Genomic DNA, 12,329 nt, shown 5'->3' with positions numbered 1-12,329 from the left:
TTGTAATCTTGTTAGGCCGCAAGGCTCGACACACTAGTATAGCTTTCAAGTGGACGTAGTCTCCCGCTCATGCGGAGGCGAACCACTATACATCTTGTGTCAATCTCTCTATCTCTCTTATTTATAGCTAACTAGAGTCCCCTCGGATTCTAACGTTAACAATCTGGAACTAAGAAAGCTATTTGCCTTTGCTTAGTTCTCCAGTTTCAACAAAAAAGAAAAGAAAAAAGAACAGACTACTAATCCCTGGTCATTCTATTTGCTCAATCAAAGTAATGAGTTACTGAGGTTGACATATATTTGTTACAAAGTACAAGGTTTACGCTACTTGTAAAATAATAAGAAGAATCTAAACATTCTGTTAACCCCCCAGGAAAAATTCTTTGCTCTAAGGTTAGCCAGAATTGAAGGTTTAATATGAAGTGCAGCTGTGAAAATTCTTTGTTTGTACATCATCTAACAATCTCTCCCACAGATTGATCAAGACCATTATCCTGTCGAACAACTTTTAAGTCAATATTATATACCATCATTTTCATCTCTTTTCAATATATCAAAGAAAGTTGCAGGAGACTACCTAGTCAATCTTGCCATCAGAAGACCCACAGATCCAGTTTGCCTTCCAAATGATCGTTGGTGATAAAAGACGTTCTGTTTTCCAACCAGATACCTTTAACTGCAATACAAATAAAAGGATAATATGTTCAGTGATAAATTTATCTCTGTATCTTGTCCTTCTCATCCAAATCCACATAGGCATAATGTATTGAACTTTCGAGTTGCTAACAAAGTACCTTTTGAATGAAAGCTTCATAATGTTTATCCATCCATGATTGGCTTTCAGAATGAAGACTTCGGTGTTTATCCATTAGATTTGCCATTGCATTTGCATGAAAAAATGACTGCAAGACATCTGTGGCAGCAGAATCTTTGTGCATAACAATGCAGACAATTCCTTTCCTTTCCACCAGCAAGTACTTGGCTAAAAAGATCACCACAGAACTAACTCATATAAACAGGAAAGTTCATGGCTGAAATCCATTTATTGGAAGCACAAAGCAGATACCAACCTTTCTTGTAATGAAAGCCCGCAGAATGCAATAACTCCCTCCTGTTTGACATTATTACTCAGATTTGTCAGTCATATACACAACAAATAAACTTCCCTAATAGCAGCGATGACTAGGAGCCAGCTCAGAGCTGCTACTATTCTAAATGCCAAAGTGCCTAAGTGGCTAAAGATATATTTGGTAAAAGATAACAGAAGATTCCTAGGAGCTAAGATATATGAGTTCAGAGGGTGAGAAAATAAACTCACAGTTCCAGGTGATTTAGTGAGGAGACCCTGACACCTAGAGATATATCCACATTCATCGACTCTGAATTCTTTGAGCTCCATGAAGATGCCCATATGGGTAAAACATGCTCCATCTTAGATACCTGTTCAGGTGAGAGAACTGGCAAAAAAATTCAGACACAGGTATTAAATCTCACTGAAAGAAAGCAATTACAAAGATTTAAACTTAATGGAAACCAAGTCTCAAAGCAACATAAAACATAGATATACTGTCAACATAAAATGTGGATTGCAACAGCAGTTAAAGTAACATGAGAAACAACATAACCCTCAAGTTCTTACATATATAGCAGAGTTACCGGAAATGTTCAACTTAGTGTTTTTTAAAGTACATGTTGGACAGAGTCATATTGCTTATCAATTTAAATTTATGACATTTGTCAAGATATGGAATGAGGCATTTTTGATCATGTAGAGCTGCCAATACGTTGTTTTCAGGAGAGTTTTTGATGACCCTAATGTAATTATAAACTCTGGTACAGGAAAGCACAAGGAGCTGGTCTAGGGAAAGACAAAGAACAGTTAAATGCATACCTTTGCCGGTTTTCATAAAATGCTGCAAAAGAATTGAGCACCTCTGAGGGTTCAAAGAATTTAATGCAAGGCACCGGACAGCCTTGTAGTTTGCTGCAAAGGAAAAACAAGTATCCAGTCAACAGGTTGAACTCAGCACATAAAATCTCAGTTTATAATTCAGAGAAATTCAGAGAACACAATTCCACAAAAGAAGATTAATATAGGATATCTGATGTCAACATTGGTCAGTAAAGCCTCTACATTTGTTTTAATTACTGTAAGATTTCCTTCTTTAATTATGTTTTGAATATATGAGCTCTTCATTGTTTAACAACCAAAAACCTTTCACAGCAAAAGTACTAAAATAAGTCGAGTTCAGTTTAAAAACAGGTCACATTCAATTCTTGGTAAAGTTCAATAGTAATAAACGCTCATGGTATATCTTTCCTTTGGGCCACATGCATCATAAAGTTCCCCCCCCCCCCCCCCCCCCACCCCTCCTCTGACATTTCTTGAATTAAAAAATTGAGATTGAGGCACCAGAAGTACTGTTGAAAAGACTACAGGAACCGGGGCTAGTGGGTGTACTTACCATACATATGGAACACGGTGAGAGACAAAAAAGAAAACCAAATAGCTAGTGGGTGCTCCATAGTTACACGAGCAAGAAGCATGCCCAGTGCCATACCAATCATTGTTGCCATTGTTTCTTGACTTCCTTCCTATTAGTGTACAACAATGGTTAATTGACGAAACGAGATAATAATGGATAGAAACACTGTGCTGTACCTTGGCAGATATATCTGCAGCGTTATTCTGAAGAGCAAAATGTTGTGTCAAAGCAGCTCTAGTTGCTCCACTTGCAACACCGGCTGGATGAGAAGAAATGTTGAAAGTCAAAATTCTGATCAGGTCTATATTGCAACTTTTCTGTTCTCTTGATGAAAAAATAGGGACAGCATAATGGTAACTGCCATAGTAACACTAAAGGGAAGAGCGATAGATTAAATGGATTGCAGTGTAATTGACAGCTTTAAATGTGTGGGTACACTAGAACTGACACTGATGAATAAATCAATGATAAATTGATAATCGACATAATAACATGAACATAAACAATATAATATATTACAAACAATATGATGTTACAAAGGGTATATAAGAACTTACTGAATGATCTCGATAGGCTTCCTAGACAGACCACAAACACAAAAGCAGATGGAAACAAAGGCGAAACAAGGTCCATCAACATTGCTGCAACCAAACAACAATCTTTGTCATCATTTTAAGATGTAAAAGAGAAAATGAACAACCTCAAACAACGGATAAATGAGTCTGTTCACATTCAAAATTGTCAACATCTGTCTGTAAAATACTGCTTCTATGTTTCTTTTCCTTTTTTGGTAAGGTTCTTCTTAGTACAAAAAGACAGTAGAAGGTTCTGACTATGGTCTCCAAAGTCCAAACTAAGAGAAAGGTAAAAAGATAATTAGTTCATACCAAGGTCATTCATAAGATCTGCAACTAAGCGCCACATTTTAGCATTGCTATCCAGATTTGAGCCCTGAAGATAAAGAGGTGATGCTAAGCAAGAACTTGTTAAGAAATAAGAGCACAGATTTGAGAATACTCAGTAAAGATAGACTTCAGCCACAGAAACACTAGCCTAGAACACCCCATACTAGTTCCTTCAAAAGCATCCAAGGCCAGAAAGACATATTCGGATGCAGAAGGCTACAATGTAAACTGTGAAAAGCATGATTAAAAGAACAAGAATATGGCACCTGATAAAATGTGAATAAGATACCTCCCAGCATTCCAGTCAAGTCCCTCAAGAACCACTGCAGCATTCAAACGGTCAAGAAAAAAAAAATCCATTTACTATTTATAGCCAGCTCAATTACTCAATGCAGCTCTCTCTCTTCCACCAAAAATCCCAACACTGATGCTAGAAGTACAAATTCTTTACCTGAAAGGTGGCACCAATCACAGTGGCTGATTTCTCACCGACCCCAATAGCTCCCAGCAGAGCCTTAAGTGAACACAACACACAACTCATTCATTCAATAATCAACCATGGACCTTCAACAAGACTATAAAAGTAAACAAAACGCTTACTTGGGTAGAAAGCATCATCCTTATGTAAGTAGAAAGACCCTTCAGAAAAGAAAATCAACAAATCAACCATACTGTATAATCACCCCTCTATCTTACACTAAGTTTTACTTATCAGAGAAACAGAAAAGCATTAGTTGCATAAATTAGTACCTGAAGTGAATCCCACATTTGAAAAGGGACATAATCTGGAGTAACACTACTGGGAAAGCCCTGCATTTGGGCCAACAACACCAAAATCAAAACAGAAAGCACTGTTTTCATGAAATTAGAGTGATAATAATAAAGGGTCTTGCCTCAGGTACAAAAGCTTGAAGAACTCGCCGCCAAACATGGTGGAACCGGTTCCCGGATCTTCGAAATCGGCATAAAAATTGGAACTTTGATTAGAAACGAAGTGGGTGAAGAGCAAAATCATAAAGCAGAGGAGAAAGGAGTGACCTTTGGATGCAGAGTGAAGGAGACGAAGTTATAGTGGCAGTTCTGGAGAGTTTGGTTGAAGATGAACCATTCCATTCTTCCAATATAATCTCCGATATTGCCGACGATACCTCCATCGCTGATTGCTTCACTGTCAGAGAGTCCTCCTCACAATAAAGTTGACCTCTTTTTGCTTGCTGATCAAAAATGAAGACCACCAATGTGCTCAAAAAAATCAATCACCTTGAAAAAAACAAAAAACAAAAAACCTTTTTGTTTGTAGGAAAATCACAAAAAGATTTCGCTAGAAGGAGGGTTCGAACCTCCGACCTTGTGGTTAACAGCCACACGCTCTAACCAGCTGAGCTATTCCAGCTATTGTTGTTAGTGTACTTGGTTATTTTTATTTATATGATTGATAAGATACTGAGAAATTAGGATTCTGAGCTATAGAAACAGAGCGCAGAGCAGAGGAGGAAGACAAAGTTGGAGTCTTTGATTATAGAATGTGGAGAAAAGCCTTCACTTTGCTTCAACGCAGACCCTTTTCCTCTTCCCCTGAAATCCCGACCCTCTATTCCTTTCTCCAACCTTCAATCTTCGCCCTTAAAAACCCACCATCTTCTTCCTCATCCCACTCTGACCTCCCAACCTCACCTCCCAAAACCCTAACCCCAGACCACGTCACCACTCTACAGACCACCCTCCACAAATCCCTATTGACCCACAACACCGATGAGGCGTGGAAGTCCTTCAAGTCCCTCACAGGCAGCTCTGTTTTCCCAAGTAAGTCCCTCACTAATTCTCTGATAACCCACTTAGCTTCATTGGGGGACATTCATAATCTGAAGAGGGCTTTTGCTTCTGTGGTTTATGTGGTGGAGAAAAGCCCAGAACTTTTGGAGTTTGAAACTGTTGGGTCTGTTTTGGGTGCTATGAAATGTGCCAATACTGCGGCCCCTGCTTTTGCTTTGATTCAATGCATGTTCAAGAACAGGTTTTTCCTGCCTTTTAGTGTGTGGGGGAGTGTTGTGGTTGAGATTAGTAGGAAAAATGGTAACTTTGCTGCGTTTTTACGGGTTTTCGAAGAGAATTGTAGGGTTGCTTTAGATGAGAAGATGGAGTTTATGAAGCCGGATTTGGCTGCTTGCAATGCAGCTTTGGAGGGGTGTTGTTGTGAGCTTGAATCGGTGAGTGGGGCCGAGAAAGTTGTGGAGACAATGGCGGTTTTGGGTGTGAGGCCTGATGAATCCAGTTTTGGATTTCTTGCTTATTTGTATGCATTGAAGGGTTTGGGGGAGAAGATAAGTGAGTTGGAGGGTTTGATGGGTGGGTTTGGTTTTTCGGATAAAAGGGTGTTTCGGAATAATTTGATCAATGGGTATGTTAAGTCGGGCAAATTAGAATTTGTTTCAGCAACTATTCTGCAGGGTTTAAGAGAAGGTGATGGGGAATGCTTGGATTTGGATGGAGAAACGTATTGTCGAGTTGTTAAAGGATTTCTTGATAACGGAAAGGTGAAAGAGTTGGCAACTTTGATTATTGAAGCTCAGAATCTAGAGTCTTCAACAGTTGTGGTTGATAGATCAGTTGGTTATGGTATTGTTAATGCTTGCGTTGGTATTGGATTATCAGATAAAGCACACAGCATTCTTGATGAAATGAATGCTCAGGGCGGTACTTTGGGGCTTGGTGTGCATGTGCCAATATTGAAGGCTTATTGCAAAGAGCATAGAACTGCTGAAGCCACTCAACTGGTCATGGATATTAGTAACTCAGGGCTTAAGTTGGACATGGAAACATATGATACTCTAATAGAAGCATCTATGTCTAGTCAAGATTTTCAATCAGCCTTTTCTTTGTTTAGGGACATGAGAGAAGCAAGAACACCTGACTTAAAGGGTAGTTACCTGACAATTATGACAGGCTTAATGGAAAATCACCGGCCAGAGTTGATGGCAGCTTTCTTAGATGAGGTTGTGGAGGACCCTCGAATTGAAGTGGGTACCCATGACTGGAATTCAATTATTCATGCCTTTTGTAAAGCTGGGCGACTAGAAGATGCGAGGAGGACTTTTAGAAGGATGATATTCTTGCAGTATAAACCTAATGACCAGACATATTTGTCATTAATTAGTGGGTATGTTTCTGTGGAGAAATACTTTTGTGTTTTGATGTTGTGGCATGAGGTGAAGAGAAACATTTCAGTTGATGGAGAGAGGGGGCTTAAATTTGATCACAACATGGTTGATGCATTCCTGTATGCTCTTGTTAAGGGAGGCTTTTTTGATGCAGTAATGCAAGTCGTCGAGAAATCTCAAGAGATGAAAATCTTTGTGGATAAATGGAGGTACAAGCAGGCATTCATGGAAACCCATAAGAAGCTTAAAGTGTCAAAGTTGAGAAAGAGGAGTTTCAGGAAAATGGAAGCACTTGTTGCTTTCAAGAATTGGGCTGGTCTCAATGCATGAATTCAGGCAGGGCTGGGATCAAATTTCTTTTCTGAACATCAGCTTCCACCTTTAGCTGCATTTAAAATGGTAATGATTGAGGAGGAGGAACCTCAAATTTGGCTTTTCTTGATGGATGAACAGTACAAGCAGTTTAGTTCTTCGATCACTGAATTCTGCTTCATATAGTTTAGAAGTTGACGGGGAACAATATGCTATATTGATCTGGCTCTTTAGAGGTTGATGGTTTGCTTTCATGAATTATAAAGCACATTGATTTGCAGGAGGCTTTTTGATTTGCAGGAGGATTCTTATGTCACAGAGGAGCATTTGCTGGCAATTTCAGATGTAAGTGACAGATCTAGTTGGAAATGAAAGCTCTCATCAGTTTATAATAATGATGATGTGATTCCATGACTGATGACTACATTTACTGTAATGCTGGCGTTAGTAAAAGTTGATCATAAGCTCGCACAGTAAATAAATAGGGTTATAAATTTATAACCAGGTTCTGTATGCTGGCTAGTGGCTACAACTAAAGGCATGAGGGCATGAGTCCTTGAGTCATCATACTTCATCATGTCATGAAATGATTACTGATCGATGTAGTGGAATGATGAATTCCCTTGGTTTTCCAGTACACACACACAGACACACAGCATCAACATTACCTTTCAACCCAGTTTAGCATTCTGTAATTTTTTAGCAACAGTGGCTTAATATATTAATCATAGATAATCTGACTGGAAGCAGTTTAAATTCACTGTTGCTTTTATTTTGAGTAGTATCACCTACGGTGCGTCCTATGCACCAACTTTTTAGCTGAATTGAGACTTGTAAAAGTTCCACTTTTTTGAGTTTCAGAATTGCTTTTTTTTTCTTTGGTGATGAATATCTACACTAGACGATGTCGGACATCATAAAACTTAAATTGTGCAGACTGCAGAGAGTCAAAGGATTGTTAATTTCAATTCTTTTGCCTTTTGTATTTAGGGACTAGAGACTTGAGTTAGTTTGAGATTGTTTGAATTATAAAGACTCTTACCTAGGTTGCTTAGCTTGATCTCAACAGATTTCCTAATTCTTGTGGAATATTATTTCCTTATTGTTATAGGATTGTGATATCCTTATCCTTATTATCATAGCAGTTGAATTGTCTATAAAAGGCCACACATGTTCTCTGCTTTGTGGTTTTGGTTTCTTTGGTTCTTAACTCCATTATGTGTTCAAAGATGTCCAACGAGAAGCTCTGTTGTATAGACTGGCCAGATTGGGCAAGTCTATGGGAGAGTCTTCATGGAACCCTTGTCTGTTTGTTTCTGGACAAGTTGTTGGAACCCATTGATCTTGTTCGTTTTGGTGCAGTTTGCAGGAGTGGCGTGCAGTTTCAAAAGATTATAATGAAGCAAGGCAGCGGTGGTGTAAAAGTAAGCTACTTCCGATGCTCTTGATCCCATGTACTTCCGAAGAAAAGCTGAGACTGTACAGCATTGCCGAAAGAGAAGTCTACAGCAATATTGAGTTACCATTGCGTTGTAATAATTCTAGGAGGTGTTGTGGCTCCAACTACGACAGTGGTGGTTGGTTGACCATAGTAGATCTAGTAGAGCGTGAGTTGCCATATTTTGATATAACTCTCACGAACCCTTTCAGAAAAGAAGTGGCACCCATTCATCTTCCTCGTTTGCAATCCAAATATTTTTCTCAAAAAGGACGTCGGCAGCTCCCGAAGGTTATATTATCCGGTGATCCCACATTGAATCCCGACAGTTTTGTGGTTTTAGCAATCAATAGTCAATTTCAATATGGACACCCGGTGTCTTCCATTAAGGGACTAAATAGTTATTGGATTCATTGGGACTTTGTATATAACGGTACTGATGCCATAGTTTATAAAAGCCAGATCTACTTGGTTACTGCTGATAGATGGCTTGCTTTGTTGGATGTTGATCAGGCAATAACAAACATATTCCTTCCGCCTCAACCACTTCTTCCGCCAGCTAAGGTGTATCTTGTAGAATCTACACGGGGAGACCTGTTGCTTGTTCAAAGATTCATGGAACTAAAAAATAAGAATGTGAACGGTTTGCATCAGAAATTTTGGACCAATAGCTTCGTTATTCACAAGGTGGTGTTCATCAAGAGAGACAGAGCTGGACGGAGATATAAACTACTTAAAGTTTACAGAGGGGACGATGTCTGAACTCTGAAGGTGATCGAGATCGTTCACGGTCGTTTGAGCAATTTGAGGTAGAAAGTATTGGAGATGAAGTTTTGTTTGTAGGTGACAACTATTCGTTCTCGGTTTTGGCTTCGGACTGTCCTGGGTGTCAACCCAATTCCATATACTACACAGATGATTCCATGGAAATTGAAGGGTATGAACTCGCTGGAGAAGCACCGTATGACATGGGTGTCTTCAACCTAGCAGATAAAAGCATCACACCACTTTGTTATTCTCTGAATCATTCGGAGAGGAATGTTCAACCACCGTTTTGGACAATCCCACCATTTAATGGACTCTGCCAGCTTCTTTTTCATTTGTTCAAGACACTAGTCTCTTTGATTTCTATATTCTATAACAAGCTTTCAATCTGTATCCATATTTTACAATACCGAAACTCTGGTTAATTTAATTTAATTTGATTTCTCGAATTGTTTTCAAGCAAATTAATGCATGTCTTCGATCTATTAAGATATATAGTTCAAGAAGTAAATCACTAAATTGTGAGTGATACTTCAGGCACCATTTGCATTATTAACCCTATCTTCTTTTTTCGGTCACTTTGAGCACCTTCTTCCTTCTGTTTGGAGTTGAATATTTCCCTTCTTTTCACACTAAACCCTTTCGAAAAATCCATATTGCTTTATAGCTAGCTAGAACCCACAAGAACACAGGCCGGCTCTTCTTTTTATGAAGAAAAAATAGAAAGGATGTTGCACCAGAAAGTAATCAATCACCTCCACAAAGAACTCCCTCAATCATGTAGAGGTACATATACCACACTCAGCTCTCTCAAGTAAAACCCTAGCCTAGTTACCAATGCCGTCTGCCTCAGAAACCTTGCTCCTCTCCACCATTTTCCTCTTGCTAACTCCTCCGATCCACACCGCCTCTTCCATAATCTACAAGACATGCCGTGACACATGCGGCACAATCCCTGTCAAGTTCCCATTCGGCACCGGATTCGGCTGCGGCCACCCGGACTTCACCAGGTACATCAAATGCACCAACCTAGACACTCTTCAGTTCACCACCGGAACCGGCATTTACACCATTTCCTCCATAGACTACACCAGCAACACTATCATAGTCGCAGACCCGCTAATGTCAACATGCTCCTCCATGCAAAACTCCGGTAGCTTCAGCTTGGACAAGGCCAGCCCTTTCACTATAAGAGATGAGAACATCTTTGTTCTTCTCGGCTGCTCCACAACATCTCCTGTTTTCGATCCAAGTGAAGATCTGTGTAACACGGGCTCGGCTTCTCGGGTTTGTAGAGGGTTATACTCCTGCAAAGGGGTGTCTGGAATAGGGTTGCAGCAGAATGCGCCGATATCTACTTGTTGTGTTTATGATGATTCTGTTGCTGGGTTCGGGTCGGGTTATGCGTTGGATCTTCCCAAGCTGCAATGCTCGTCTTATACATCGGTTTATGAGTTTGGAGACGAAGGGGATCCGACGAAATGGAAATTTGGGATTTCTTTGCAGTATAATGATTCTTATTATACTAGACCCTGCAAGGATTGTGAGGCGAGTGGAGGGTTGTGTGGCTTTGCTGCTACGGATCAGTCTTTTGCTTGTATATGCCGGAGTGGGATGAACACCACCACAAATTGCTTTGGTCAAGGTTAGTGAATAGTAATGGTTGCAGTACTCTTGGGACTTTTGGTAAAATTATTGTTTTTGATTTATGGTTCTGATATGATTAGGGTCTGCTTGGAGTGGGAGTGGGACATTGGAGCCCAGAGTTCAAATTAAAACCATTATTGGAGGTACGTACGTACTCATACCCTACCAACTTGGCAGTGCTTTCTTGACTCTCTTTCCTTGATGAAAATTTCTGAACGGCCAAAAGTCTATCTTTGTGGCCAAAGATTTTTTCTCTTTTACTGTTTTACACACTATAACCTTTCCATTACAATTGCTTCTTCAGTCTTATTGTTTAGTTCATACGCTTTTATGGAAGAAATACTTGTACTACGGAAGAGGATGTGACTGGAAGAGAAATGTTGCGCGGTGAAAAACGGAAAGTTAATTTCATATTAAAAAAAGTAGCAAATAAACTACAACAAAAAATTATACAGTAAATTATTATGTATGATTAATTAAACATGTACTACAACGTATAAATAAGTAGTTACTGAGTTACTGACTAGCTAATCAATAGTGAACAGGGTTAAATTTCCTTGTTGTTTAACTTTATATATATATATATATGCAAGAAACTAATTCACTGATGTGAGTGGTTATTAATATAAATTTTTTTTTAACTTTATATTTCTCTGTTTGTAGGATTTTTGCTCTCATGGGTCTTACTATTTGTAAGGAGCAGATAATCAGCTTGCTTCAAACATTTTGGGTACGTAAATTGCAAAAGAAGATTCAGGCTTCGTGAGCTGTTGGAAAGCATTAGTTATCAAATTTTGTGTGGAAGGCAGCTGTACTATATTAATCTCATTTCATATGCAAGTGCAATCTATTTGTCAATTTCACTTCCTTCCTATGCGGCACTGATTGTGACAATCATGCTCCCCCTAATTACAAAGATCGATATACGAATTTGATCAAAAGAGAAGACACAAGGAGCGGTAGCTATCCTAGAGTACTGCTCTTTCTGGAACTCTAGTAGACTGCTCTAAAGTATCACCAACAAACCCAAATTCATCTTTTTGAAAATGTTTATTATCCTTCATCAATATTAGAAAATGTTTTTTATTTTCTTTTTAAAGAATGAACATTTATCATATATCGAGTATCAGAATCGTTACAGAAAGTAGAAACGAACCTTCAATGAGTAACTTCATGTTTCTTTTCTTTTTTGAAAGGAGAAGTAGTGTGCTGTAAGATATTCATGCATCTTCAATAAGGAGATCATTTATTCTACTAAATTCTGATGTGTAACGATTGTTATATATATATATATATATATATATATATATATATATATAGCTAGAGTATATTCGATTGCATGGAGCCAAGCAGAAAATGGCCTCGAAAACAGTTTTCACAATAATACGAATCTTCTTTCAAAACATTCTCATTCCTCGGTTGCAATCTTGATAAAAGCCTCAGCATGCAAATAACTAGCTAGCCATCCAACTGTGAAGCCTGGGCGACTAGCTTCTATATATATCCTGATCCAAAGCCTTGGACGCGATTTCTCTTGATTTGTTGTTTCGACTTATGTCATCAAGGTAATTTTGCTGTGACATTGGCTTCTTAACATAATTTTTTATCTTTCATCATT

At 38.8% G+C, this 12,329-nt stretch overlaps 3 protein-coding genes and 1 non-coding gene across 6 annotated transcripts; 2 read left to right on the top strand and 2 right to left on the bottom strand.

The window, feature by feature from the left end:
• Nucleotides 1-234: 234 nt before the first annotated feature.
• LOC112196893 (protein root UVB sensitive 3) lies at nt 235-4,636 on the bottom strand. Of its 2 annotated transcripts, XM_024337359.2 has the most exons (16): nt 4,430-4,635; nt 4,285-4,342; nt 4,142-4,201; nt 3,992-4,030; nt 3,843-3,905; nt 3,658-3,714; nt 3,374-3,437; nt 3,044-3,127; nt 2,663-2,745; nt 2,466-2,595; nt 1,892-1,984; nt 1,319-1,457; nt 1,071-1,111; nt 795-982; nt 578-676; nt 235-494 (listed from the first exon to the last, which is right to left on the bottom strand). In XM_024337359.2, exons 1-15 carry the CDS (start codon nt 4,543-4,545, stop codon nt 578-580), a joined length of 1,314 nt encoding a protein of 437 aa, XP_024193127.1. In that variant the 5' UTR covers nt 4,546-4,635; the 3' UTR covers nt 235-494. The 2 variants fall into 2 exon arrangements, with proteins under 2 accessions (XP_024193127.1, XP_024193128.1); XM_024337360.2 differs by lacking the exons at nt 2,466-2,595; nt 2,663-2,745 and having other exon boundaries at nt 4,430-4,636.
• A 74-nt stretch (nt 4,637-4,710) lies between these two features.
• Nucleotides 4,711-4,784, bottom strand: TRNAN-GUU. Its single transcript has one exon. It is a non-coding gene; the product is annotated as a tRNA-Asn (tRNA).
• A 53-nt stretch (nt 4,785-4,837) lies between these two features.
• On the top strand, nt 4,838-9,513 carry LOC112200546 (pentatricopeptide repeat-containing protein At1g69290). 2 transcript variants are annotated; one of them, XM_040518402.1, is made up of 2 exons: nt 4,838-7,206; nt 8,231-9,513. In XM_040518402.1, the coding sequence occupies exon 1, from the start codon at nt 4,915-4,917 to the stop codon at nt 6,877-6,879; it is 1,965 nt and encodes a 654-aa protein (XP_040374336.1). In that variant the 5' UTR covers nt 4,838-4,914; the 3' UTR covers nt 6,880-7,206; nt 8,231-9,513. The 2 variants fall into 2 exon arrangements, with proteins under 2 accessions (XP_040374336.1, XP_040374335.1); XM_040518401.1 differs by having other exon boundaries at nt 8,224-9,513.
• Nucleotides 9,514-9,668: 155 nt separating this feature from the next.
• On the top strand, nt 9,669-11,569 carry LOC112200246. Its single transcript, XM_024341276.2, has 3 exons — nt 9,669-10,709; nt 10,792-10,854; nt 11,375-11,569. The coding sequence occupies exons 1-3, from the start codon at nt 9,902-9,904 to the stop codon at nt 11,416-11,418; spliced, it is 915 nt and encodes a 304-aa protein (XP_024197044.1). The 5' UTR covers nt 9,669-9,901; the 3' UTR covers nt 11,419-11,569.
• The last annotated feature ends 760 nt before the right edge of the window (nt 11,570-12,329 follow it).

Source organism: Rosa chinensis, chromosome 4, assembly GCF_002994745.2.
Source record: "Rosa chinensis cultivar Old Blush chromosome 4, RchiOBHm-V2, whole genome shotgun sequence".
Taxonomy (NCBI): Eukaryota; Viridiplantae; Streptophyta; class Magnoliopsida; order Rosales; family Rosaceae; genus Rosa; species Rosa chinensis.
This window is presented reverse-complemented; position numbering and strand designations above follow the sequence as displayed.